The following is a 25,584-nucleotide window of genomic DNA, read 5'->3' as shown; positions in this document are numbered from 1 at the left end:
TCTGCATGTGACTTCATCTTCATCCTAAATGGACCCAAATTTCACTAATTTCCCTGTGGGGATTAAAATCAGTATATATCAGAAAATAAAAAATAAAAAAAACACTGGATGAATGGCATCAGCCTTAATAATACGTCAATATAATTTTAAAATTGCAATATTGCCAAGTCAGTATCCGCCGCTGTAAACAAAGCGTTGTGGGGCTGCAGCGATGTCTTGGCCAGCAAATGGTGTGCAAACAGATCCCAGCAAAAACTACACGGTTATCATATTTATGATATTACAGTAAAAATTCTACGCAAAACTTACTATTGCTGTTGAAAAGATTCAGTTTATTTTCTCAAATTAGTGAACCATAAATCAGCCCCACTAAGATAGAGAATAGGAGTTGTCAATATATTGTTCAATCAGAGCCGTCAACATATCTCAGTTTAAAAAAAAAAAAAAAAGCACACATCCACATTTGGTCACGACTGTTTCTGCATCTGGGCAGCAGACTGTGCTTCTGGCTCCTGGCTCAGTCCTCTGGATCTTGGAAAGAGTCTGAATTGTGAGAACTGCTCTTAAAAATTATGTTCCGTGGCCGCTGGAAAAAAAAGACAATGTTCAGAACAGTTTTATTAGGCTTTAATGTCGTGCCAAATTCACCGTTACTGTATAGAAAAAAATGCCAGTCAAAGGATTCTCACTTTTAAATTTTTTTTTTTTAAATTTTATATACTGGTTTGATCCCCGAAGGGAAATTAAGAACGCACACTCTAGCTACTGATTACAAACGCATGCATACATATATATATTTGTGAGTACAGGCCCCTGTATCACACACACACACAAGGGGGCCTGTAGGCATGCAGGGGAGGTAGAGTGGCAGGCAGCTCCTTCTTGGTGCGCCTCAAATGAGCAATTTGTAAAGGGGACAGCACCTTGCTCAAGGGTGCCTCGGCAGTGCTCCAGGGATGAGCTGACACCTCCCACTGTCAGCTCACCTCCGGGTATTTTTGGGGGGGCGGGAGCGGGAATCGAACCGCCGATCTTAAATCATAGGACGACCCGCTCTACCGCCCGCTTTACCACTGAGCCACTGCCGCCCCACTTAAGCACAAGTTTTCGTTTAAGAGAAAATGGAAGCTTTGCAGGTTTCATCCATTGGAACTGAATAGAGCCCAGTTCTAATAGAACTAAGTGACATGAGGTTGGTCCGTCATCATTCCTCTGTCATTATAATCAGTATCACCTCCTATTCCTGGTGTTTTTTTTACAACATTGGACACTTTAAAGCAGGCTAGGGTTAGGATTAGAATAAAGCCTGATCACACTGACAATCTTTTTTTAAAATCTGCCCAATCAAGTAATTCCAGATTAATTGGGCAGAAAATTATAAAATCATTTGATCCGTTGTTTTGATGGTATGAGACACGTTTACCTGCTGTTGTGAAGTGTTTGTCATGAAGGACCTAAAAACGTGATCTCAGCCACAGGCTACTGGAATCTACTGAATATCAATGAAAACGTCCTCCATTATAATATCTCCACATCTGATTCTGCCGTATATAATAGGCTGTGATTAATCTGGATTAAACACAAATTCAAAATGCAATTTACTGGTAGCGTATTTGGTCAGGGTTAGAAAGATGATTTGTTTTGCATACAGCATGTGTAATACATTTAGATTGAATTATCTGACAACTACAGAAAAAAATGGAAAAAGAAGTAATGTCTCCTCCAAAGGCAGCTTAAACAGCATGTCTGTAAATGGTTTGAATGTTCATTGGGTTGGTTGGGACACATGGCTTGGTCCTCTGTTAGCATTGTTGCTAATGGCAACAAAGACACTATTTGAAGAGGTTACTTTTGTTTTCATTGGTGGAACAGGAGATTAACAACACATCTTATCTCGACATCTATCATGACAACTTCAAAATTTAGAGGAGCAGAAATGGATTCGACCTGGATGACTGAGAACCTACAGACACGTTAACATTATTTACTTATACACACACATCAACACACACACCAGGTGAAAAGCCCTACTGTTGATCTGATTGGCTTGGGTTAAATAAAAATTAACCCATAAAGGCTTCTGGAGTAATTTATGTACATAAATGTAAAACGGTAACAAACTATAAACACAGTTGAACCATTTCAGTTACTTTGACATGTTTTGACAACACACACACAAAACACACAGATAACTGAAATGCGTGTGTGTGTGTGTGTGTGGTTTTACATGCAGAAACGTGTTGCACAAAATCGCAGTACCATTAAAATGCCATCATCATCATCATCATCATCATCATCATCGCTGCCATTACCTTCCTTATAACACAGATCTGGAGACGGACGCACATGTTGATTGAGAGCAGCTATTTTCCCATCAGGCCATGGTGCAGCGATTTTCCCCTTCTGAGGGCAAGTGAGAGAAGAAAAGAGGGGGGTGTGAGAGAGGAAAAAAGACTCGCTGCAGCAAAAAACCAGCTGCAGAGGGATGACAAGTATTGAGGGAGAGATAGATGAAGGAATGCAGGAAGAGAAAGGGATGAGGGTTGGAACGAACAAGCAAAAAAAGATGGATGGAGGCAAAGAGATGTGTGAGAGAGGAAAAGAAGGAATCTGTGTAGAAAAGGATGGAGGTGATGATGCCTCGTGGATCATTTAATGGGTGTGTTTGATAACAGTAGTTGTTGAATGTAGTGTCACACGTCATATGAGAACGCACCAATGCAGAGAGAGTGTGTGTGTTTGAGAAAGAAGGGGTAGGGAGGACAAGCGAGAGAGAGAGAGAGAGAGAGAGAGAGTGAAAGAGAAAGGGGGAGAGAGTGCTGTAAATCACAGCACATCACGAGCCGGAGGAGAGGGAAAGTTGCGATAAGGATCGCTCTCGTTTCCTCCCTTCCAGCTTTTTACTCTTTCAAGCTTCTGGCGACGATTTTTTTTCCCAGCTCAAACCGTTAACGTCCACTTGTTTCTCTGAGGGACTCGGAGGATGGAGTGGAATGAGGTGGATTTGGTGCAGGAATTTACTGTTGAAGGACAATGCAGCAAAATTAAAGTGCGCTCCTGCAGGATCACATGGGACAGCCTGCAGGTAAATACGACACAGTGGGAGGCTGATAGAAACTGCATTCTAACAGCAGGACGGTGTGTACCGAGTGTTAGCAGCAGGAGCACCCGTGTTGTCATGAAGTGTCAGGTCAGCTGCTAACTTTTCACTGCGGTGCGTCCTGTAGTGGATTCTGTAGGATGCTTTTTATCATTAGAAGCAGACGAAGCAGCTCCTCAGTGGTCAGAAGTACAGTCAGCCACAGGACAGCAGCGTCACACCACCAGCACCACGTCCTGAGTGGGAACTGGTGGGTCCAGCCAATCAGCAACTTCAGCAGGATTGTCAAAGGTGTAAGGAATTAGGGCTGCAGTAATCAGTTACTTTTGTAATTGATTATTCTATTGATTATTTTAGAGATTAATCAGGTAATCGAATAATAACAAATATTGCTGGCTCAGCAATAGTAATATAAAGAGAAAATCAGACTGTCACAAATGAACAACAAATTATTTCCTTGTTATTTTAAATGAAAATTATAATAATAATAATTATTATTACTACATTAATTTCATTATTATTATATATATATATTTTTATTATTTGTATTTTTATTATCCGTCCATCCATTTTCTGCCGCTGTATCCGCCGCAGCGGGTCACTGGGAGCTGGAGCCTATCCCAGCTGGCATAGGAAGTGAGGCAGGGGACACTCCAAGCACAACGCCAGTGCACCGCGGTATTATTATTATTATTATTATTATTATTATTATTATTATTATTAATAAATACACATTTCATCAATAAACAAAACTCCTCTGTTGCATTAGAGTGTTACATTATAACTAGTTCTGAAGAAGTTTCAATTGGTTCATTTGCAAAGTAAATAAAAATATAAAACACAATTTTATTCCCTTTACAAAGAAGGTGGACAAACAATTTAAAGGGAGATTTAATAATCTGTGTGAGTGTCTGTAAGACTTTAAAGGGACATTTTTCCAATTATTTTATTTCCTTTGCTCGTTTTCTTTTTTTATGCTGACCTCAATTATTAGATTGAGTTTTTCATTACTGTTGTATCTATGCAAATGTCCTAGCTGTGGGGCTAAGAAAGGATTGTTTTGTCTTATTACTAGACTGAAAGAAATATACTGCTCTGAGTCTAGACATTATTAATGTACATTTATTAACTGTGTTTAAGGGAAGTCCTACACTTGCTGACCCTACTCACTGTAACACCCTATGTGTGTGTGTTTGTGTGTGTGTGTGTGTGTGTGTGTGTGTGTGTGTGTGTGTGTGTGTGTGTGTGTGTGTGTGTGTGTGTGTTTGTTTACCATTACTGGATTGAATGATTTATGTCTTGACCTCTTGGACAATGCCAACTTTTCTTCGACAAACATTCCACAGTAACATCCCATCAGGTCATCGTAGTTTGATCCGCATCCAAGTAACATTCCAGATTGGATAATCTGATGATGTTAGATTTATAGGACTCACTGAACATTTACTACAGTGAGGTAACAAATAATAAACATGCATTGAATGATGATAAAATTGTGGCTGAACTTTTGTTGCAGTCAGCGAAACTTAAATCCCATAAAGAAAAAAAACCCAAAACAAATTCTGTTGAAGCTGATTTACATTTTTGAAGGTTGTTTAAAGGTTTACTGATCTATTCATTAAAGGCCACATCACGGCTTCCATACATACTGACAGTATCAGATCTGCCTCTCCACATTAAGATGACAGAACTGGACCGGAGTGCATTAGCTGGAGATCAGTGTGTGTCTGCAGACCGAAAATGAGGATCCGCAGAACCACACGAGTCAGCAGTTTGCTAATGACATGTGTGTGTGACTGACTGGAAAACCAGTGCGAATGTGTCATCACATGACATTGCGTGTAATCTCATGTTTAGGATTATGTGTGTCTGCATTTGTGTTCACAAGAATTATGTAAGTCGGCCTGAAGGCTGAGATGCTGGTTATCGGTGTCATCAATCACTGATGCGGATATTGTAGCAGAGACTTAATGGTGCGAGACTTAAAGCTTCCCCTCCCTGAGTCGCTAAATGGATGGTGAGTTTAATTTATATCACGGATTTCATATCTAAGAATTGCTATAACCCTCGGGGCTCAGTTCAGGGTAATGGAGTTTGCTCAGCTCCTCCCTCAGTCACAGCAGTGAAGTCTCCTCTGAGACATGAACATAAAATATCACAAAGTTCAGCAAAAGCCTGACGTTCCTCCAGAAACATCTAAACCCAAAGGTTTGGAGACTTATGGAATTTAATGTTTGTGTTAATCTGGGTAAAGCCACTCTTTCAGCAGCCATTTGTAACACAAAACACTTAAAATTAATTATGTATTATGGGCTTTTACAGCTTGTATTCTCCCATCACCGACAGAAACAACAATCCCGGGTTCCTGTGGGTCTCATCTGATGCGTGTTCCCTCTCTGAGCCGTGTGTGTTTTGTCTCTACGTGCTTTATTTTAAACGCTGTACGCATCTCTCTGTTCTGTTCACACATAAAGAGGTGCGGAAATATTTCCACACCCTGCAGAATCACCATAATAATTAGTCTCTTAATGACTCACAAAGTGATATATACTGTTACTGTGGGCGGCAGCCATTAATCTTTGTCATTCTGCGCTGAAACAGTGAAGATAAAAGCTACTTGGTGTTTTTAAATGTCCTGTTTTCATACCAAACTACATTTTCACTGTTTAAGTAGAGCTGGAATGTGATAAATGAACACGACAAGCAGTAAGCTGTACCGGTAATGTTAGATCACTCCGTTTCTGCTGAGTCAAAGGCATCAGGTTCTGTGTTACAGATGTGTTTGACGCAGCGTTAGCGTGTCGTCGTCTCAGAACGACGTGCAGGAACAGTTTGAACGTTCAAACGTGAGCCGATGTTCTGTTTACGTGTGACTCATGTCCAGGAAACCTTTTGTTCACATTGTTTGACTGAAAATCATTCTACCAAAGCAGGTACAGTGTGTGTGTGTGTGTGTGTGTGTGTGTGTGTGTGTGTGTGTGTGTGTGTGTGTGTGTGTGTGTCCATGAATGAATATAAACAATAGCAGGATGTGGCTGGGCAGAAACCTTCCGCTGCTGTCTGATAAAGGCATGTTACCCCCCTCCAGCCCCCAGCGCTCCACCCCCCACCCCCCCAGTCCCAGAAGTGTTTTTTCTGAAGAACATCCTCACATGCAGACACACCGCTTCTCCCCTGATGATAAATTAAGTGTGGGACAAACGATCAGCAGGAGTACAGGTTCCCAGCCCGTGTCGACAACGGGTGTCGGTGTCCGGATAGGATTCTGTCTGCTCCCCCCTTGAACTGACGCTATGATTCTGTCACACACACCCCCCCCCCCCGCCAAGGTCACCAGCTGCTATTCTAATAACATTTCTGTCACACACTGAATGTTGGCTCTGACCCAGAGGGTGAGGAGAAATGTGTGCAGCCGAGCGTTTATCTCCTGACATCCAGTCCATAACGTCTCAGAGTCGTGGATGTGATGGAGAGACGCACACATGCTGCTGTCATACGTGTAACACTTCTCATTTATGTGTGTGTGTGTGTGTGTGTGTGTGTGTAGGTTCCCCGGGTGGAGCTCACCCTGTCTGAGCTCCAGGAAATGGCCACAAGACAACAACAACAAATAGAAGCTCAGCAACAGATGTTGATCGCCAAGGTAACGCTGCTTGTACCGCTTACGGATCGCCTCGCCACCGTGAGGTTTATCGACATCCGTCTGTCGGAGGCGTTTGTGTGTGAGCAGCAGGTCATGTGATCAGGGTCTGGGGGTGGGGGTGAGGACAGGAAGGAAAGAATATGTCAGTGGTTCAACTCCAGGTTTTTCACATTCCCACGTTAGGAAGTGACCTTTTTAGTTGACAGGAAATGAGGTCATCAGGGAGTCACAGCTGCTGGAAAGTTGAGTCAGAATTGTTTTTCATGAAAGAGTTCGGAATGGAAGTTAAACAAAACATGAAACTCTTCGATTTATTCTGATAAGAACGCTTTGAACGATTCACTAACGTCAACTTTGAGTTGACCCAGGCAAATTTTTAAAAACACCAACAATTTATTCTTCTGAAACGTCATGTTTATTTTCGCCTAATATAAAAGCAGCAGTTTTCTTGGTAATTGGCAGCTGCTGAGTGTTTCCCTCCAGTGTGTCGTGTCCTGAAGTGTGTGTCCCTTCAACATTAACATTAACTGTGGATTGATGACTTCCAGGAAAGGAAGAGACCTGCGATGTTCGCTTTAACTCCCACACTGTCCATGAGAAACAAGCTACTGTTATGTAACTTGTTATTGACGTGTGTGTGTGTGTGTGTGTGTGTGTGTGTGTGTGTGTGTGTGTGTGTGTGTGTGCGTGCGTGCGTGTGTGTGTGTGTGTGCGTGTGTGTGCATGTGTGTGTGTCTGTGTGTGTGGATAGAGACACAAAGGTCAGCTGTACCGTGTGCCAACACAATTCAGAGAGCTGTGTAAACTGCTTCATCAGCATCACACACACACACACACACCTACACACACACACACACACACACACACACACACACACACACACACACACACACACACACACACACACACACACACACACACACACACACACACACACCAGCCCTCTCCTCTCTGTCTTCCTTTCCATGTTATCAGCTTTACAACACGTTTAGAAAATTGCATGAAAAACACATGAAGTTGAACACATGAGTCCCCAGATTTATAATTCTAGCGATGAAACGCCACAGAGAGGGATCGGCAGGACGCTGCTGTCGCTCATAAGGAATGGATTTTTTTAGTCTTTAACGTAACTCCAGCTGCTGGGGGCTTATTAAAATATTGCAATTCTGTACATAAAAAAAATTCTGTACTGTACTCATGATCTATTCTGCCATCACTGCAGTGCTTTAAATGTCGCTGCTTCAGCACGAGGAAGGAATTTACTGCTTAGCAGGAATGTACAGTACTTTCCACACTATAAGGCGCACCTAAAAGGCTTTAATAATCAAAAACCGACAGTGTGACTTATCATCCAATGCGCCTTGTATATGAAAAAGGATTTAAAACAGGCCACTCGCTGAAGGTGCGCCTTATAATCCAATAGTACTTATAAACTAGTGCGCCTAATATATGGAAAAAAACATTGAGATAGGTTTTTGGCATGTAGTCCAAATGATGACTCGTGGCGTTTTTGATTTATTTAGCAGTTAATATCTAGAGAATTACATGTGCACTTTCAGTATTTGATAACTGGGAAGTCGATTAGACACAAAAAATGTTCAAATGGACGATTTATGTTCATGCATCAGCCTTATCAGTAGTTGACTGTGAAAATAATTTGTCATTGCCCTTACGTTGTCTAATCCAGTTATCGTTAAAAGATTAGCTATAAGTTTTTATAGGTAGTAAAAATATTCACAAAAAAAAAGTGTGTGATGAGATAAATCTGGACGCAGTCACTGAATTCACTTTTGCAACTAAAAATTATTTAAAATTTAGATGCATTCATTTGTTCGCATGTTTGTTTCTTCCATCCAGGAGCAGAGACTGAGGTATCTCCACCAGGGAGGAAGAGCTAACACAGCGCAGACCCAGGTGGGGTTGTGTTCCATCCCATAGGGGAGATCCAACACAGAGCTTAGCTTGTGGGTCAGCACACGCTAGACGTTCTGCTTCTGCTTTGTTTCAGTCTGAAACTGAGAAGCTGCAGCGTCTGAAGGAGCGGGTGGAGACTCAGGAAGCCAAGCTGAAGAAGATCCGAGCCATGAGGGGACAAGTCGACTACAGCAAACTGATCAACGGGAACCTCTGTAAGCCGGAACACACATGAGGACCAACATGACAAAAACCGCATTAACATTACATTAGTGAAGTTCTGCTACTGCATGAGTAAAGCCAGTGTGAACATGTGATTGAAAATACACCTAAAGGTGGGCGATTGATGCGACGTCACTGTTTTTGCGTCTCCAGCTGCAGAGATCGACCATGTCAGCAACCTGTTTCAGGAGAAGCAGGCGGAGCTGCAGTCGGCCGTGGTCAGAGTCGACCAGGTAACGCCGCCGGGAGACTGCGATGCTCAGGAGGAAGTCTACATTATATTAAATGACTTGTTAAATCCTCGTCAGCTGACCCAGCAGTTGGAGGATTTGCGGAAAGGACGTCTCCAGCTGCACTCCGCAGCGCCGGCTCAGGGGCTCCCCAACGGGTCTCCTGGACAGAAAGGATCCCCCCTGTCTGGACCGGCTGCCCTGGAGCTGAGGAAGCTCTACCAAGAGCTGCAGGTAGGGGGGGGGACACCAATTCACAGTCTGCTCATGTAAATCATGATAAAGGTTGAGTCAGAAGCAACTATCCAGTAACTATCTTCAACAAATGGAGATGTTGGAAGTAGTTTTCACGAATCGGAGCGTTGTTAAGGATTGTAATGTTGTGGGTCTCAGGCTCGTAACCGTCACAACCTGGAGCAGAGCAGCAAGCTGGCCCAGAACAAGGAGCTGCTGAACAAGAGGAACGCCCAGGTGACGGTGATGGATCAACGCATCGGGGACCTGAGAGAACGGCTGCATAAGAAGAGAACAGAAGTACACGGCTCTCAGCGTCAAGTCCTTTTTGCGCACGCAGCGTTTTTCCTTTTGTGGCTGGAGCGTGGCTTTTGTTCTGATTCTGTCCCTCTGCGTGCTTTTTTCAGCTGAGCCGTATGAATGGGGGAGGCCTGCCCCCCTCCCCTCAGACCTCTCCCCATCCCGGTGGTGGAGTTTCAGGTCGAGTCGCGGCCGTCTGCCCCTACATACAGGTTCCTGCAGAGGGACGGCAGGAGGCGGGGTTTCCCCTGCATGCCGACCCCCCACCCAAACCCACCCCACTCAGCCACACCCGCTCCCTCTCAGGTTAGTTTTACAGCCCCCACACATCACCTGCACTTCACAGTTCATAGCTGCTTTTTGATTGGACTCTAACTTTCTTGGTCTATTTCCTTTTTCCTGTCTGTTGGCTCTTTCTCCTTCCCTTTATCTGTTGTCGTTGTCGTTGTCGTTGTCGTTGTTGTTGTTATTGTTGTTGTTGTCGTCGTCGTTGCCTTAAATGTGTTGTGTTAATGTTACTGGTGGCTTTGTGATTATGGTTTGTGTCACGTGTTAATGTGGTGGTGGTCGCTCCGTTGTGATGCCGTCACGCTGATGTTGGTGTTGATGTTTTCGGTGACCGTCGCCGTCATGGCTGCCGTCTTGTTGTTGTCTTTAATTGTGGGTGTGTTACCATGCAGAAGAGGACAGGAGTGGCGTCAGGAAGCAACCCGGCCAATGGAAGGTGTCAGATTTAGACATCGTCCTGTCGGACCCCACGGAGGTGTGGGGGGGACGTCAGGCCTCTCAGGAGGGCGACAGTAACGAGTGTGAGTCCCTGGAAGGTGCTGCAGCTCCACTGCTGATAGATTAGCATCACCTTCTCCTTCACCGCCTCACCGGCACCCAAAGGTGTAGCGGATCTGTTAGCATGTCCAACATGCATGGACGTGTTTCAATGTGAAACGTGAAGAGGGCTTTCAAACAGAGAGCGCTGCGGAGCATTAGTGTCTAATTCTACAGAACAGATGTCCAGCAGAACGTAATTGAATCAGCTCAAGATAATGACCTCAGAATGTAAGGGTTGTATATATAAGGGTAGAGACACGACACCTGATAGCCAGCAGCTGCTCCGGGTTAGAAAACACCAGCATAAGAAAATAAACTGAGGGCGAAGCACCTTCTGCACTCAGACTCACATTCATTTATTCCTTTCTACCTGATGTGAGAAGGTCAAATGTAGGTAACAATAAGTCACGATGTTCGGATCAATAGAATGATACTCGTTTAAACTGCGTTTCTCATCTCTGGCTAAAAATAAATATTTTCTAATTCAGAAATGTGGCAAAAATGAGAGAATTTTGATTGTAACCAAAGACAAAATGAAGCAAAGGCACCAACGCAGAAAAAAAAAAATACAGACAAACCTCGGTTTCTGACCACAGTTCACTCCGTTCCAAGACACTTGAAAACTAACTTTTTTCAACATAATATGTTATTTCATAATGTCATTTATTTATCAAATTGTATAGGAAAGAAACATATCAAAGAAATGTAACAGAAAGAAGCAAACACGAGAAAGAAAGAAAGAAAAAGAAACATCAACGTAATCAGGCTAGCCTGAGGTACGAGTTAGCGTCGTCCTTTGGACAGAAGTTTACGGAACCGTAACTCGTACTATAGGTAATGGAACGCAAATTAAGTAAAAAATGATTGAATACACTAAACTAAAATAAAAAGCACATTACAGTTAAAGCATAAGAACAATAAATGTGAGAATTTTTGCCTTTGTGGTGGTGAGCAGTTGGCATACGTGAATGTTAGAGAGGGAGAGGAGGATGGATGGATGTTACTGCGTTTGTTTTGCGTTCGACTTCCAAATTTTGTTTTCGACTTCTAAGACAAAAAAATTCAGAATGTTTTTGGTCGAATTCCAATTTGTTCGATGTCTAAAGCGTTCGAAAACCAAGGTTTGCTCGTATCAACATACAGAAGATATATTGTCTCCTTATTTCCTTTACTGTGCCTTCCTTTACTTAAAACAATGTCTATGCTCTAATTCTATGCAATCTTTCACCAAAGAGGAGTGAAGAGTCAAACGATGGAGGAGGTTGTAAAAATGTCGCGACACACAATAAGCAACAGAGGCTGTGACGTCCTCAGCGGTCATCTGCTAGTCTTCATTACATTAAACACGTAGAGTCTTTCACTTGTACACTTCTCTCCTTCTTTGTCATGTCCACAGGTCATTTCAGTTCCTTCCTTGAAATATGGGTAAACATTTTCCAGTTATGATATTATTCTTGTTTTCTAATGGCTTCATGTTGGTCTGTAGGTTTTATCAGGTTACCAGAGGGGAAGTAGAGAAAATTCAGTTGAATCTGTGGGTAAATGTAAGGCATCTTGAACCAACGCTAAGACAAATCCCATTGTGTTGTTGAATGCCAAAGCAAATGCCACAGCTCTATTTATTGTCACAGCTGATGTAATGTGGAAAATAGCAAGTTATAAATCATGTCAACAGTCGCTGGGCAGGCAGACAGATGAATGAGAGGAAGTCTGGGCTTTGCTTACTTGTAGATACAGTGTGTGTGTGTGTGTGTGTGTGTGTGTGTGTGTGTGTGTGTATGTGTGTGTTGTTGCTGTCATCAGAGGTTAAAGCTACGCAACAAATGTTATTCCTGACTACCTAGATGAATGGTAGCGGAAAAGTAAAGCACTCCAGTAGTGTGAGAGAGGCGAAACATTTACACATGAAACAGATTGAGGGAATTTCTAATTAAAGTTATGTTTTACTGAAAGATTGCAAAAGCTATGATGTCTGAAAAAAAACCTGTTTTTGATTGTCCCATATGTTCTAACTTGTTTGAACCTGACACCACACTTAATGGAAATGTCCTGACTGAAAATCAGACATACGTTCTTGTTCTGGTAATGTTAATGTTGTTTACCAGTGGTCTGGATGCAGCTTGATATATAACAACACATTAAATATAGTATTGACTGAACTGGCTTGTATATTACACTGTAAGAATGATAACTTAAATATTCAGCTACAGTAAAAATCTGATGAGCACCGTTTACCACAGGATAAAAGAGGAAACAGGACGTAACAGCTGCCCTTTGTTGTGCCTGAAGGTAACGTAACTCCACATCTAATGGATCACATGAAAACAAAGTGTAACTTTAACAATTTGTGATTCATTTCTAAACCAGCAGTTTCCTGGAGTCCATTAGTAAGTTCTATAGGTGGTTGACAGATTATTTTACTTTACCTTCAGACAAAGCCCAGGGCCTAGTGACAGTCTTTATGCTAAGCTAAACTAAGCTAAACAGCCACTGGAAGTAGCTTTACAGCAAGCAAATAATTGTAAATATATTTCCAAAAATGTTGACCTCTTGTTTTTACTAAATTCAATTAATTTTTATTTTTTTTAATTCTTTTTATCATTAATAAATTGTGAAACACAGCAAACCATTCATTTGCGTTGGCGGCGTATTGTAAAGGTGAACTGTTGTGAACTGAACTCCTTTTTTCTGGATTGATTTCTAATCTGACCTCGCAGGTTGATGACCAAGTTTCCGCCTCACATTGAGCTGACTGTTTCAATCCTGTTGTGACTGTTTACTTCCTGAGGGCAGCAGCATGACTGACTGAATGACTGACTGACTGACTGACTGACTGACTGACTGACTGACTGACTGCAGGAATCCCAGATAAAGAAGTTAACTACTTCATGTCTGATTTGTGCCAAAAGCTGCAACTTGTTTGTACCACTACTAGTTAGAACCATGTGGTTCAAGGTGACTGCTTGAAAAAACTCCACAATTACGAAAAAACTCCACAATTACGGCATCGTCATTGTCGTAGAAATGGCTGAGCACCTACATATAGATTTTGTGACCTCACTAATCCATATAAATATGAGTTTTCATTTCATCATTACTGGTTATGGAGGTGAGAAGTGCACGGCACCTGGATTAGTCAGTAAGATCGCGATTAGAGATAACTCTGCAGCTCCACTATTTACAGGACGATAAACATGTGTTTGTGGAGGAGAGGACGCTGTCATCACTAACAGGAGTGTGTGGAGTCAATGTGAACTTATTCATCACCCTTGTTTCCATGGGGTATTTACAAAAACAATTCAAAGCCATACTTGTCAGGTCAGATTACAAATAATTTTCCGTGTCATGTAGTGTTTAATAATGGATAATATTCTACTTTCGACCACAGGCTGATCATGTGTTTGGTCTGAGCTGAGCTGATGTTGTTCTGCTGTGGAGTAGAGTACACTGATGAGCTATTTGTACCTCTGGCCGGACTTGATGTGAATAATTGGTAGTAAATATTCAGCTGACTATTTATCATCCAGATCTCTGAAGAGAACAAACGGTATTTATCTTCATCCCAACGTCTGTCCGACTGTGAAGCTTCTTTCCTTCTTTATCATCCATGCTGGTTTTTCACACCTTCTCCCTTGTCTTCGTTGGCTTTGCTACTTCCTTTTTAATAAATGTATTTCCTGACGTAACCCCCATCCTGCCTCTCTCTCCGTTTAGCTAATGAAGCGCCGTGGCCTAGCATCAGTAAGAGTGTCCCAGACTGGAAGACCAGCGGTCCAGAGCAGGTAGTGTGCTTTTTTATTATGAATGGAACAACTTAATTTAATTGGATTTTTTTTTAAATTAAGTTAAATTGTTCCATATATAATAATATTCATAAATGTTTATTTATGTATAAAAAATATATATAATAAATATATTAAATATATTCATAATTATATATATATAATATATAATTATATAATATATATTATATATATATTATATAATTATAAATATATATATAATTATTAATGGAACAATTAAAGTAGTCATTTTCATTCTTTCATGAATATTTATTTCTTCTAAATGATATCTCAGTATTCTTCATTTTTCTAAAGACCCCTTTCTAACCATTCACAGTTTAACTAAATGTTCTGTCTTGGTTTAGAATTTATTTTTATTTTTCTCTTATTTCATCGTCTCTCCTGCGCCCAGCACCCGTCTGGTTATGGAACTTACCCCAGTGCCACCCACCAGGCAGCGGGGCATCACTGTGCCACCAGCTCCCTGCCCCGTTCTGCCCCCGGCACGCTGGGCTGGCCCCGATCCAGTGCTGCAAATGCCACCTCATCCTCTTCTTCATCATCTTCCTCCTCACAGCAAATACAGCTACGAATCTCTGTCCCTCCAAATTCAAATCAAGGTAATCAGAAGTGTTGCTCAACATGTGCTTGAAGGTTTTGGAGCTTGTTTGACCTCTGACCTTTCCTGTTGTCCTTGGTGGTTGTTCAGCGTTTGATCAGAGATGTGGGTACAGCCTTGGAAAAAACAATTAACTCCATATTGTCCCCACTATGTCCAAACCGTTAGGCCCTACTGCCTCCTCCTCCCAACCCTCTCCCTTGTCCCCCCAAACAGAGCGAACAGACCCCCCACCTGCAGTGGCAGTTCGTCCATACGTCCCAGACCACCCCTCCAGGCCCCAGTCCCCCAGGAAGGGCCCCGCCACCATGAACAGCAGCTCCATCTACAGCATGTACCTCCAGCATCCGCAGGCCAAAGGCTACGGATCTCTGAGCAACAGAGCTGCTGTCAAAGCAGGTGTTTAAAGATCACATTAAGACGATTGTTTAGAGACACGACAACAAAAGATCAGTCTAAGCTGTATCTGTTCTGTTTCCTTCCTCTTCTTAGTCTACGGCAAACCCATCCTCCCTACCTCCTCCGCCTCTCCATCCCCTGTCCCGTTTCTCCAGGGAGGAGGAGGAGGAGGAGGAGGGATGAAAGCGGAGGATGTTACGGATAAAGATGGAGGGAAAGGAGAGAGTGACGCCAGTGACGGCCGAAGCCTTCCTCCGCCGAGCGTAGACAACATCCCTCGTCCCCTCAGTCCCACTAAGCTCACTCCGGTTGGTGGGTACCACAGAAACATCGATAATGTACAGTACTTTCCGCACTGTAAGGCGCACCTAATAGCCTTTAATTTTCTCAAAACCTGACAGTATGTCTTATAATCCAGTGCGCCTTATATAGGAATGTTATTATTATTATTATTATTATTATTATTATTATTGTTATTATTGTTATTATTGTTGTTGTTGTTATTATTGCTATTATTATTATTATTATTATTATTATTATTATTTAATGGGCCATTCATTGAAGGTGCGTCTTATAGTCCAGTGCGCCTTATAGTGCGGAAAATACAGTACACATTTCAGATTCACGTCTGCTGCACATGTGGTAACCACGGCTACGTGACGATCTCCCTCCACAGCCCATTCCCAGCTACGATACCAAAGTGACAACGATCTGGAGGTTCTTCGCCGACGCCTTAGCAACGCTCCAAGACCGCTGAAGAAACGAAGCTCCATCACAGAACCAGAGGGCCCACAGGGGCCAAACATCCAAAAACTACTGTACCAGAGGTCTGTGCTGCTGGACAGTGTACCTTAAACCCGTTTTTTTGCTTGGATCTAATCTATAATGGAAACTAAATAATGAGTTTGAGCTGCAGCGGCTTTGTTAAAAGTGATTTCTGTTGTGGTTGTGCAGGTTCAACACGTTAGCGGGAGGCATGGAGGGGAGCCCAGGTGAGCGCCGTCGAACGATGATACGGCTCGCTTCGTGACTCACGTGTCTGTTAAGGTTTTTGGTGACATTCCAATCTGCTGATTCACTCTTCATTTCAGGAAATACCTTCTACCAACCCGACTGCATTCTGGGGGACATGGACAACATCCATCCAGCAAACGGGAACGTAGAACCTGGTGACAAGAACGTCAGTATGGCACCCCCGGTTGGTGAAGGTCAAAACCTGAACTCAGGCTCCCGCCGCTTGTCCCCTCCGTCTGTTGCCATGGAAACACCCAAAGAATTGACGGCAAAAGCAGAAATGACCAAACACGTGCCTCCTTCACCTCAACCCAGTCCAACCCCTTCGCTCGATCGCCCCGAGGACCAAAACAATAACAACCACAGAGGATATAGTCCCGCCCACAAACCCGTAGGCCACGCCTCCCCCTCTCCATCACCTCCCGCCCCACCTTCACTACCAAAGGTGGGTAGAGTCTCTAAAATGTTGATGTCAACTAAAATTGCTCTCCATAAAATAAATTCATATCAAACAGCACTTTGCAGCTCCTGTTCTGCACCGACATCACTTCCTGTTTTCCTCCCTCTGGGCTGCAGGAGAAGCGAACCAACCTGAAGAAGCCGTCGTCAGAGCGAACGGGTCACGGCCTGAGAGTCAAGTTCAACCCTCTGGCTCTGCTGCTGGACGCATCCCTGGAGGGAGAATTCGATCTGGTGCAGAGGATCATTTATGAGGTGAATAACACAAACCTGTGTTGTTCGAGGACATACCTGTCTGGATTTCAGACCAAATCTCAACAAGGTTTACTTTTAGAGCTTGACTGAACGATCAGCAGTGGGAGAATCTCACCAGAGAATCTCAGGTTGAGCCTTTAATTTTTTGAGTCCGTGTCGACACCACCTGACGCCGATTTGTTTCATTTCTGCAGTTTTGCGCTTTTAGAAAAATTTCTCTTCTGAGTGAAAAGAAAACTCATTATCTTATGCAACAGAAGAACGTTTGCCAACAAGTGCCGCACGCCCTCTCACAGATTGTCTCGACGGAGCTTGCCAGTACGTGGAAGATTTCAAAGCTTTCTAATGCCTGCATGACAAAAAAAGCCTTCTAAGAATCATGTCTCCGATCCTCAGCAGCTCTGTCACGGGAGATGTGGAAGCGCTGACATCATATATCACAGTGTTTTACAGCAGCTCAGAGCTCCTCAGACAAACACAGCCCCCCCCCCTGCCCCCTCAATCTATAACTCACATCTTTTACATGGCTGCTGGACAGAAACACACACTGACTCTCCAGACTGAGGGTTGTAGCTGCTGCTGTCAAGGAAACATTCAGATGCAGCGTAACATCATAACCCGAAGCAATCCGTTCAGAAAGATGCTGCACTATCCTGAGTTTCACTGTGAATTAAGACTCTTCAGCTTTGCTGTCCACCTAAATTAATGATGTGATGCATATAAGAGTAATTTGATACTCTTTAATGAATTAATATCTGTACGTGTATCTTCTCCTTGTTCCTGTATTTAAGGTGGAAAATCCCAGTATGCCTAACGACGAAGGCATAACTCCTCTTCACAATGCCGTCTGTGCCGGCCATCACCATATTGTTAAGTTCCTGCTGGACTTTGGAGTGAACGTGAACGCGGCCGACAGTGATGGATGGTCAGTACCTGCTCCCAGTCACTCCGTCATGCAGTCGACTAACAGCAGAGCAGCTGCTGGATCACCAGAGGCTGTTTGGGAAATAAATCTGCCCCGAGGCGGCGATGCTGCAGCTCAGCTCGGAGGCAACAATGACAATAAGATAATTGTGTTTCCAAACTCAGTGGCTCAGCAGTATTGAAGGATGAGATTACCAAGTCTAATCAGGGGGGGGGGTTGATTCAATTTACTTGTGTTTGGTTAATGTCAGCCCATTTTTGACAACGTTATCGATTTGATTTTTTTAATAAAAGTTTTACATTACTGGGATATCTTCATCCTTCTGTAACAGAGGTGAATGAACCTTATTTAATAGGTTTAAAGTATTGCATTTATTTCCATTCCCAGGACTCCTCTGCACTGCGCCGCTTCATGCAACAGCGTCCATCTCTGTAAAATGCTGGTGGAGTCTGGGGCTGCCATTTTTGCCACCACAATTAGCGATGTGGAAACAGCGGCAGACAAATGTGAAGAAATGGAGGAAGGGTACACGCAGTGTTCTCAGTTCCTCTACGGTAGGTAGATACAGATTTAAAGTCTCCTCCAGTGGCTCAGACACTGTTCTAACGCCGAACAACGTATCCTTCAGGCGTACAGGAAAAGCTGGGTGTGATGAACAAAGGCTTGGTCTACGCTCTCTGGGACTACACCGCCCAGCAGGCAGACGAGCTGTCCTTCAGCGAGGGCGACGCCCTCACAGTGCTGCGTCGGCGTGACGACAACGAGACGGAGTGGTGGTGGGCACGCCTGAATGATCGAGAGGGATACATACCCAGAAACCTGCTAGGGGTGAGAGCAGAACACGTCACCTCAGACATCTTTCCAAGAAAGTTAAATGTAGTTTGTCAGCAGCTTGAAAAATAACAGAGGAAATCTCACTTCATATCACCAAACCCTACACCATAGAGCTAAGACTCCCTGACCAAAAAAATAAATAAATAAATAAATAAATAAATATATATATATATATATATATATATATATATATATATATATATATAATATGTATATATATATATATATTATATTACATATTATATTGTACAGTATATATATATATATTTTTTTAAACATTGGAACCTTGATGTCACACAAGTTGCATCCTGAGACTTCTGAATAACACCTCCACTGTCAGGAGTTGTATTTACTGGTATTAGATAATTACTAAGTGGTGAAACTATTTTTGAAATTTAAGAAGAACAGCTTGTGTGCTTATTAATGTTCTCAAGGCAGAACTCCATTTTCTGTGTTGTTAACATGACTATCCATGAGTGACCTTTGGCATTCCAGCCTCTCATTGTGATAGTAACACAACGTTGTATCTGTGCGCAGTTTAAACTCTGATACTGATTCTGTATTTATTAAATGCATCAGCTGTGATGCAGCAGAGGAAACAGCTTCTGGAGTGTTTGATTTATTCCTATGATCCCAGCTGATGATGTTGAGGCACCTCGGGAACAATGTTAACATGATGCAGTGACGCCGCTCTTCCTCCCTCCTCCTCCCTCCGTCCCCCTCCCTGTCGATCTGTCTCCAGCTGTACCCGAGGATCAAACCCAGACAACGCTCGCTGGCGTGAAGCCCAGATCAAGAGCCACGTGCACGCAGGCAGAGGATGAGATGGAGAGGAGCATCAATACGAAGGCAGAAACTGTGGTTGAGACAGAAAGTGTGGAGGCTGACTGGAAGATGAAAGCAAGGAAGAGCGAAGGAAACAAAGATGGAGCAACTTCTAAGTCCAGTAGTTTGGGTATAATGCTGGAATCACGGCCCACTTTTGTAGAATATGGCTTCACTGGTTTCAGATAAAAGAAATCATCTGAATCTTTTCATCACCAGTAGCTCGGCAACTTCACACGGGTTCAGCTGCATGAAAGAAGCTGAATCTAAAAAAAAAAAAAAAAAAGAGGAATCGTTAAGATGTGGCTTTGAGCTCTTACAGCTCAGAACATCACAGCATGAGTTTGGAATCTTTTAGTTCTATCTGGAACTATCCAACGTAATTGGAATTTTTGAATGACTCGTTTACTGTTTTATGTTGTTTCAAATTAAAACAACCAGACGGACCTACGTAACAGAAGGTGATCATCAACAAATAGATGTGCACGTTCAATGACAATGAACTTTGTATGTTGTCTGAAAACTCCTTCACACTGTTTGGTGTGAAGATTTAAATGCAGTACATTTACAGGAGGGGTTAAGTGAAAGTTTGTGAGAGGCATGAAGTTGGATGCAGGGAAGTGAGAAGAAAGACAAGAGAGTGTAACCGAGAAGTTGTGTTCAAGACAGATTTGTTTTGTGTTGTTAGTCCGAAGTGCAACCAAGAGTAAGAAGCAGAATCCAGAGAGGTTTTGATGCGTGATCCGATCATGTGAGGAACAGATGCTCACAATGTGACTTCATGGCAAAGGAAAGAAAATGAAAATAAAAAACTAATCTGATATTAGAAGATTTTCTGAAGTCTGATATCACAAAATGATTTAGGAAGCATCTCTGAGTCCTCACAGATGTCCAAAGCTCTTCTCTGTATTTCTGTTGACTCAGCATTGAGCTGTCATTTAAACATCTGGTCGGATGCTGAACGGTTGCTGCTGTTTGGAAGACAAGAGGAAAACAAGAATGTGATAAATGGTTTTGTGAAAATGAAGCATCTAGAAATGGATTTAGACGTGAGCAAAGAGGAGGAAATAGAGTGACAACATTTTCTTCATTGGAAATAAAAGCTGCCTGTGTTAATGCGCTGACACATATGAAGTAGGGCCCATACATGTTAATCCTCATCCTGGTCAAAGCTGGAGCAGGAACGATAACGTGAAAACAGTCTCCCACAAGCACAGAACTTAATATGGGTCACATAAAAGTTCTTGTTGCTGTTTTCAAAAATCCTCATAACCGTCCCAGCCTTACTCTGCCACACAGTTTAGAGAGTTTCACCACAGAATTTACGGGTTAACTGTATGAATGGACTCGATGAAGAAGTGTGAGAAAAAACTTTTTTTTGCTATCTTGGCAGACTTTTTTTTCCTCCCCTTAAAGTATTTCTGTAGTTGTAGCAGATGCTTTGTTCCCCATGGTTCATTGTTTTATTTAAAATTGATTTTTTTTTAATCATATTGTTATTTGACACACTGCTGTTACTTCTGCGTTTGCGACACGACTCACTGCTGCCACCCAGTGTACAGGAAGATCGTTACACACAGAGTCATGTGGAAAATATGAAGCAATAAGATGACTGATGTTTGATGTGTGAATGGAACAATGTTCTGAGGAGTGCTAACTATTATATTGTGCAGATTCAACATGTAACTACATAGCTTATGTACAATAAAAATAAAGAAGTTATGAAGTATTAAGTATCCATCTCATAATTCCAACTATACAGAAAAAACTAATGTAGAATACAAATACTTAATAAAAACAAGAAATATATGAAAATTAAATTAATGGTATATATTATCTTTGGGAGTCTGTTGCAGTCTGTCTTTTGCTGTCTCTTTCCAACACACACACGCACGCACACACACACACACACACCCACACACACACACACACACACACACTGTACCTTTTGTTCACGTTGGTAATAAAACTGGACTTTATAAGGGATAAAGTTCAGTTCAGTTCACCAACACAAGACTGTAAGTTGATCTCTCCTTCTATCTCTTTATAAGTTAAGAACAAATAATGGTGTTTGTTGATTTCATAACAAAACCTAAAATTTGGAAAACGTTCAAATTTGGCCTATACAGTAAGATTATTGGGGTCAAAATGCCAGTCCAAAATTGGTAGAGTGGACCATATCATAAAGAAGGAAATTTGAAGTGGACGTGAATATTATCTTGTAAGAACTGGTAAAGGTCAGCCAATTATTACATAATGAACTTTAAATGTGATTAGATTACTTTATTTTACTAAACAAGGCATGTTTAACCATGAGAAGTCTATTTTTTTGTTATTGTTGTTTTTGTTTTTGTTCTTCTTCTGTAATTGTAATTATTATTATTATTATTATTATTATTATTATCAATAATGATAACAACAACAACAACAATAATAATAATAGTGATAATAATAATAATGATGATAATAATATGATAATAATAATGACGATTATTATTAATAATAATAATAGTAGTAATAATAATAGTAATACGTCAGCAAAGATTTATAATGTATTTTGTTAGTACAGTATGTCACCACTAATTTAATTATTTTGAAATATTATTTTGAAATACAAACCGGAAGTTACTGGTCGGTGTTTCCGCTCGCTCTGCTCTGCTAAAGGTTAGCTCGTTTAGAATCCTGAGCGGCCACTGAAGCAGCGACACGTTCAATGAAACGACCCAACTTCTCATTTAACGATCAGAGGCTCGTTCAGGGATTTGTTTCACAAAACCGTAAGTCGACATTTTCTTAACACGTCGTTAACAGATGACGTGAGGTCCACGTTTACAGTGTTGATTACTCCGGCATTACGTCGTAGCGTTCGTTACGTCACGGGACGTGTATTATTTTTGGACTTGTTGCGTCAGACAACAAATAAGAAAGTTTACATAACTTTAAAAAAAGATCGAATCAAATTAACTGAATGGATGAGAAAATATTTTTTAGATAATACTCTGGTCTAATAATACTCTAATAATAATACTCTAATAATAATACTCTAATAATAATACTCTCATAATAATACTCTCATAATAATACTCTAATAATCTGATTCTGATTCTGGTCACATCACGGTTTGAACAGCTTCTGCTAATTGTGCTGCTGAGATTTGTACAACAATCGTAAATAAAAATAAAATAAATAAACTAATGATCGGTAAAACGTGTTTAAATGAATACACTCAGCTCACTGCTTCTACTTGTTGTATGCATGGTTACTGCAAATATTACTTTCTAATTCTAATTCTAATTCTAATTGTTCAGCTGCACATGAAGGCCACACTGACCACCCATTGACACATGTGTTAGGATTATGTAATCCTAGTCTGACATTCAGATTACCATCTCAGTGACCTCAACTGCACCATGGCGAAGCATTTCCACCTGAACACGCCGCTGCTGGAGAGCGTCAGCATGTCCAAGCATGTCGGGACCACTGTGTACCTGAAGATGGAGAATTCACAACCTTCTGGTTCCTTCAAGATCCGCGGCATCGGACACCTCTGCCAGACGGTAGAACTCTCTGACACGCCATTCGTAGTAAAAAAAAAAAAAAAAATCACAATAAACACACAAGATTTCTGTTTTTCATCTCATGGCTCTTCCCTGCAGCTCGCCAGACAGTCTACGGGAGTGGTCTGCTCCTCAGGTGACATCTCCACTCTGACAGACCATCTGACTACAGTCTGTACTCAACAACGACAATCGGTGACTGTAGTATAACTAACACACTGTCTCTAGGTGGTAATGCAGGTATGGCAGCCGCATATGTAGCCAGAAAAATGGGTGTTCCAGCCACCATCGTGGTTCCGTCTTCCTCTCCTCAGCTGGTCGTTCAGAGGCTTCAGGATCAGGGTGCGACTGTCAAGATTGTTGGCAAGGTGAAGTAAAATGTTAGACACGTTGAAAGATATGTTTTTGTTTTATCCTTTAAGATTGAAAAATGAATTCAAATGTGATTTTCTTAGGTTTGGGATGATGCCAACGCAGAGGCCCTGAGACTAGCAGAAACAGAAGGACTCACCTACGTCCCCCCCTTCGATCACCCCCTGCTTTGGTACAAATACTCAGTTCCATTTGTCAGTTTTTTTGAAGCACAATTCAAATTAAACCCAACTATTTCTCTTCCCAACACACCCCCCAGGCGCGGCCACGCCAGCATGATCGACGAGGTGGCGGCATCTCTGGGCAGCCACGTGAAGCCTGGAGCCGTGCTGGTGTCGGTGGGTGGTGGGGGTCTCCTCTGTGGAGTCATCCAGGGCCTGAAGGATGTAGGCTGGACTGACGTCCCCGTCATCGCCATGGAGACAATAGGGGCAGACTGTTTCAATGCCGCGGTCAAAGCAGGGAGGCTGGTCACCCTGGATGACATCACAAGGTTAGAGTTCACACTGGCTCAAGTTCACACTGCGGTTTCGGAGAGCCACCTCACCGACCCCTCCCCCCGTTTGTCGTCACGCAGCGAAGCGAAATGTCTGGGGGCGAAGACGGTTTGTGAGAAAGCCTTTGAATACAGCCAGAACAGCGACCTCACCATCATCTCTGAGCTGGTGACCGACCAGCAGGCTCTGCAGGCCGTGGAAACGTTCCTCAGTCGGTGTCTTTGACCTGAGTGGGTAACGGGAACTACGTGATGACTCTCGTGTTGTTTTACTTAAACCTGTGTGTGTGCACATTCCTTAGATGAAGAGCGCGTGTTGGTGGAGATGGCGTGTGGCGCAGCGCTAGCAGCAGTCTACAGTGGACTCATAGGCAGACTGCAGGATGAAGGTAATTATTCTGGCTTTTAAACCGTAGCAAAACAAATTTTCAACTCTTATTTTTTTAATTTTAATCGCTTAACTCACAGCAGTATAAAATTTAACCGTTATTTTTTGAGTGATTGGTGCTGGTGAAGCGCCCTCCATCAGGTTCTAACATGTCTAATCTGGGCTGGTATGCATACAGTAGCAGGACAGCGCTATGTGACGACCACCTGCAGCTGCAGTATGTCTGTCTGCGCATCAATGCCTGCCGTCTGGATCAGAATTCACACAAACTGAAATCTTTCAACTCGTGCAGAGTTGAAATTCCATTCATGTTTGCTTCACACTGCAGGAATTCAATGTACTAGCATCTTCTTATCTGTGCGAATGAAAACACATCAGATGAGTTCCGACAAATGAAAATATGATAATGAAAATTATTTTCCTAAAACACACTGGACCTTCATAATCTTTGTTTGCAAGTGATTTTCATTGTCATTTTAAGACTGTTTACGACTACAGCCATGCCTCTAGTTATAGTTAGTAATAAATGTAGTAAATATTATGAAAATTCTACGTATCTATAAATGTCACTCCGGGGTTTTGATTCTGATGGGTTTTGTTCCACCGTCACCCTTCAGGTCAGCTGCCTGCAGCTCTAGGGCCCCTCCTGGTCATCGTGTGTGGAGGCAGCAGCATCGACACGAACCAACTGGTCAACCTCAAACACAAACTGGCCACATGAAGTGGAATAAAAACATGTACATATGGAGCTGGATCCTAAATGTGCTGCTGTGTGATTGGTCAGTTTTTCTGATTGACTGGTGAATGGATCAATAGGAGAGAAGGACTCCTGCCATCATTTTAGACGTGTCTAACGTAGAAGCTAACATGGTTCAATTGCTGTGAATAAAGTCCTTCAAACAAAATATTTATAAATGTTTCTGTTATTTAAAATGATCCCAAAGTCACGTAAAATATGAAAAAGCTGTTCAGTTAAAGTTAAACTATTACCGGGTTTCACCACATGGTGGCGTCATAGTTTTGTCACAGAAAACACCTCAACTTCTGGGTTTTGAGTCAGGTGCAGAAACCTGAATGGAAAAGAAAGCTTTTTAATTATTGAAATTTAAATGTGCATTTTATGGTTTAGATAAATAAAAGTAATATTCTGCTCCAGCGTACCTGAGGTAGAAGAAAATTTAACAAATG

General features: G+C 42.2%; 2 protein-coding genes across 10 annotated transcripts in view; both read left to right on the top strand.

Annotated features, from left to right (window-relative positions):
* The window catches only part of LOC137610485 (apoptosis-stimulating of p53 protein 1-like), a 38,984-nt gene extending 17,672 nt beyond the window's left edge, over nt 1-21,312 (top strand). For 3 of the 5 annotated variants that reach the window (XM_068338049.1, XM_068338047.1, XM_068338051.1), the window contains 19 exons: nt 6,648-6,743; nt 8,601-8,657; nt 8,752-8,872; nt 9,033-9,112; nt 9,188-9,343; nt 9,503-9,643; nt 9,751-9,949; nt 14,186-14,253; nt 14,666-14,873; nt 15,041-15,271; nt 15,365-15,583; nt 15,948-16,098; nt 16,226-16,263; nt 16,363-16,730; nt 16,862-16,999; nt 17,791-17,924; nt 18,312-18,478; nt 18,553-18,752; nt 19,501-21,312. In XM_068338049.1, the coding sequence (XP_068194150.1) occupies nt 6,648-6,743; nt 8,601-8,657; nt 8,752-8,872; nt 9,033-9,112; nt 9,188-9,343; nt 9,503-9,643; nt 9,751-9,949; nt 14,186-14,253; nt 14,666-14,873; nt 15,041-15,271; nt 15,365-15,583; nt 15,948-16,098; nt 16,226-16,263; nt 16,363-16,730; nt 16,862-16,999; nt 17,791-17,924; nt 18,312-18,478; nt 18,553-18,752; nt 19,501-19,542 (2,814 nt within the window). In that variant the 3' untranslated portion in view covers nt 19,543-21,312. Of the gene's footprint in view, nt 1-2,848; nt 3,086-6,647; nt 6,744-8,600; nt 8,658-8,751; nt 8,873-9,032; nt 9,113-9,187; nt 9,344-9,502; nt 9,644-9,750; nt 9,950-14,185; nt 14,254-14,665; nt 14,874-15,040; nt 15,272-15,364; nt 15,584-15,947; nt 16,099-16,225; nt 16,264-16,362; nt 16,731-16,861; nt 17,000-17,790; nt 17,925-18,311; nt 18,479-18,552; nt 18,753-19,500 lie in introns of those variants that run through there. The other 2 variants (XM_068338050.1, XM_068338048.1) reach the window with 2 other exon arrangements.
* A 908-nt stretch (nt 21,313-22,220) lies between these two features.
* sdsl (serine dehydratase-like) lies at nt 22,221-25,301 on the top strand. 5 transcript variants are annotated; one of them, XM_068338850.1, is made up of 9 exons: nt 22,221-22,360; nt 22,978-23,140; nt 23,240-23,276; nt 23,369-23,508; nt 23,596-23,684; nt 23,772-24,005; nt 24,090-24,220; nt 24,311-24,397; nt 25,014-25,301. In XM_068338850.1, exons 2-9 carry the CDS (start codon nt 22,994-22,996, stop codon nt 25,115-25,117), a joined length of 969 nt encoding a protein of 322 aa, XP_068194951.1. In that variant the 5' UTR covers nt 22,221-22,360; nt 22,978-22,993; the 3' UTR covers nt 25,118-25,301. The 5 variants fall into 5 exon arrangements, 4 of the variants coding, with proteins under 4 accessions (XP_068194951.1, XP_068194948.1, XP_068194950.1 ...); XR_011038558.1 differs by having other exon boundaries at nt 23,596-24,005; nt 24,090-24,239; nt 25,014-25,050; XM_068338847.1 differs by having other exon boundaries at nt 23,596-24,005.
* The last annotated feature ends 283 nt before the right edge of the window (nt 25,302-25,584 follow it).

This window comes from Antennarius striatus, chromosome 17, assembly GCF_040054535.1.
Source record: "Antennarius striatus isolate MH-2024 chromosome 17, ASM4005453v1, whole genome shotgun sequence".
Lineage (NCBI taxonomy): Eukaryota > Metazoa > Chordata > Actinopteri > Lophiiformes > Antennariidae > Antennarius > Antennarius striatus.
Note: the sequence above shows the minus strand (reverse complement) of the source record. Positions and strands in the feature narration are given on the sequence as shown.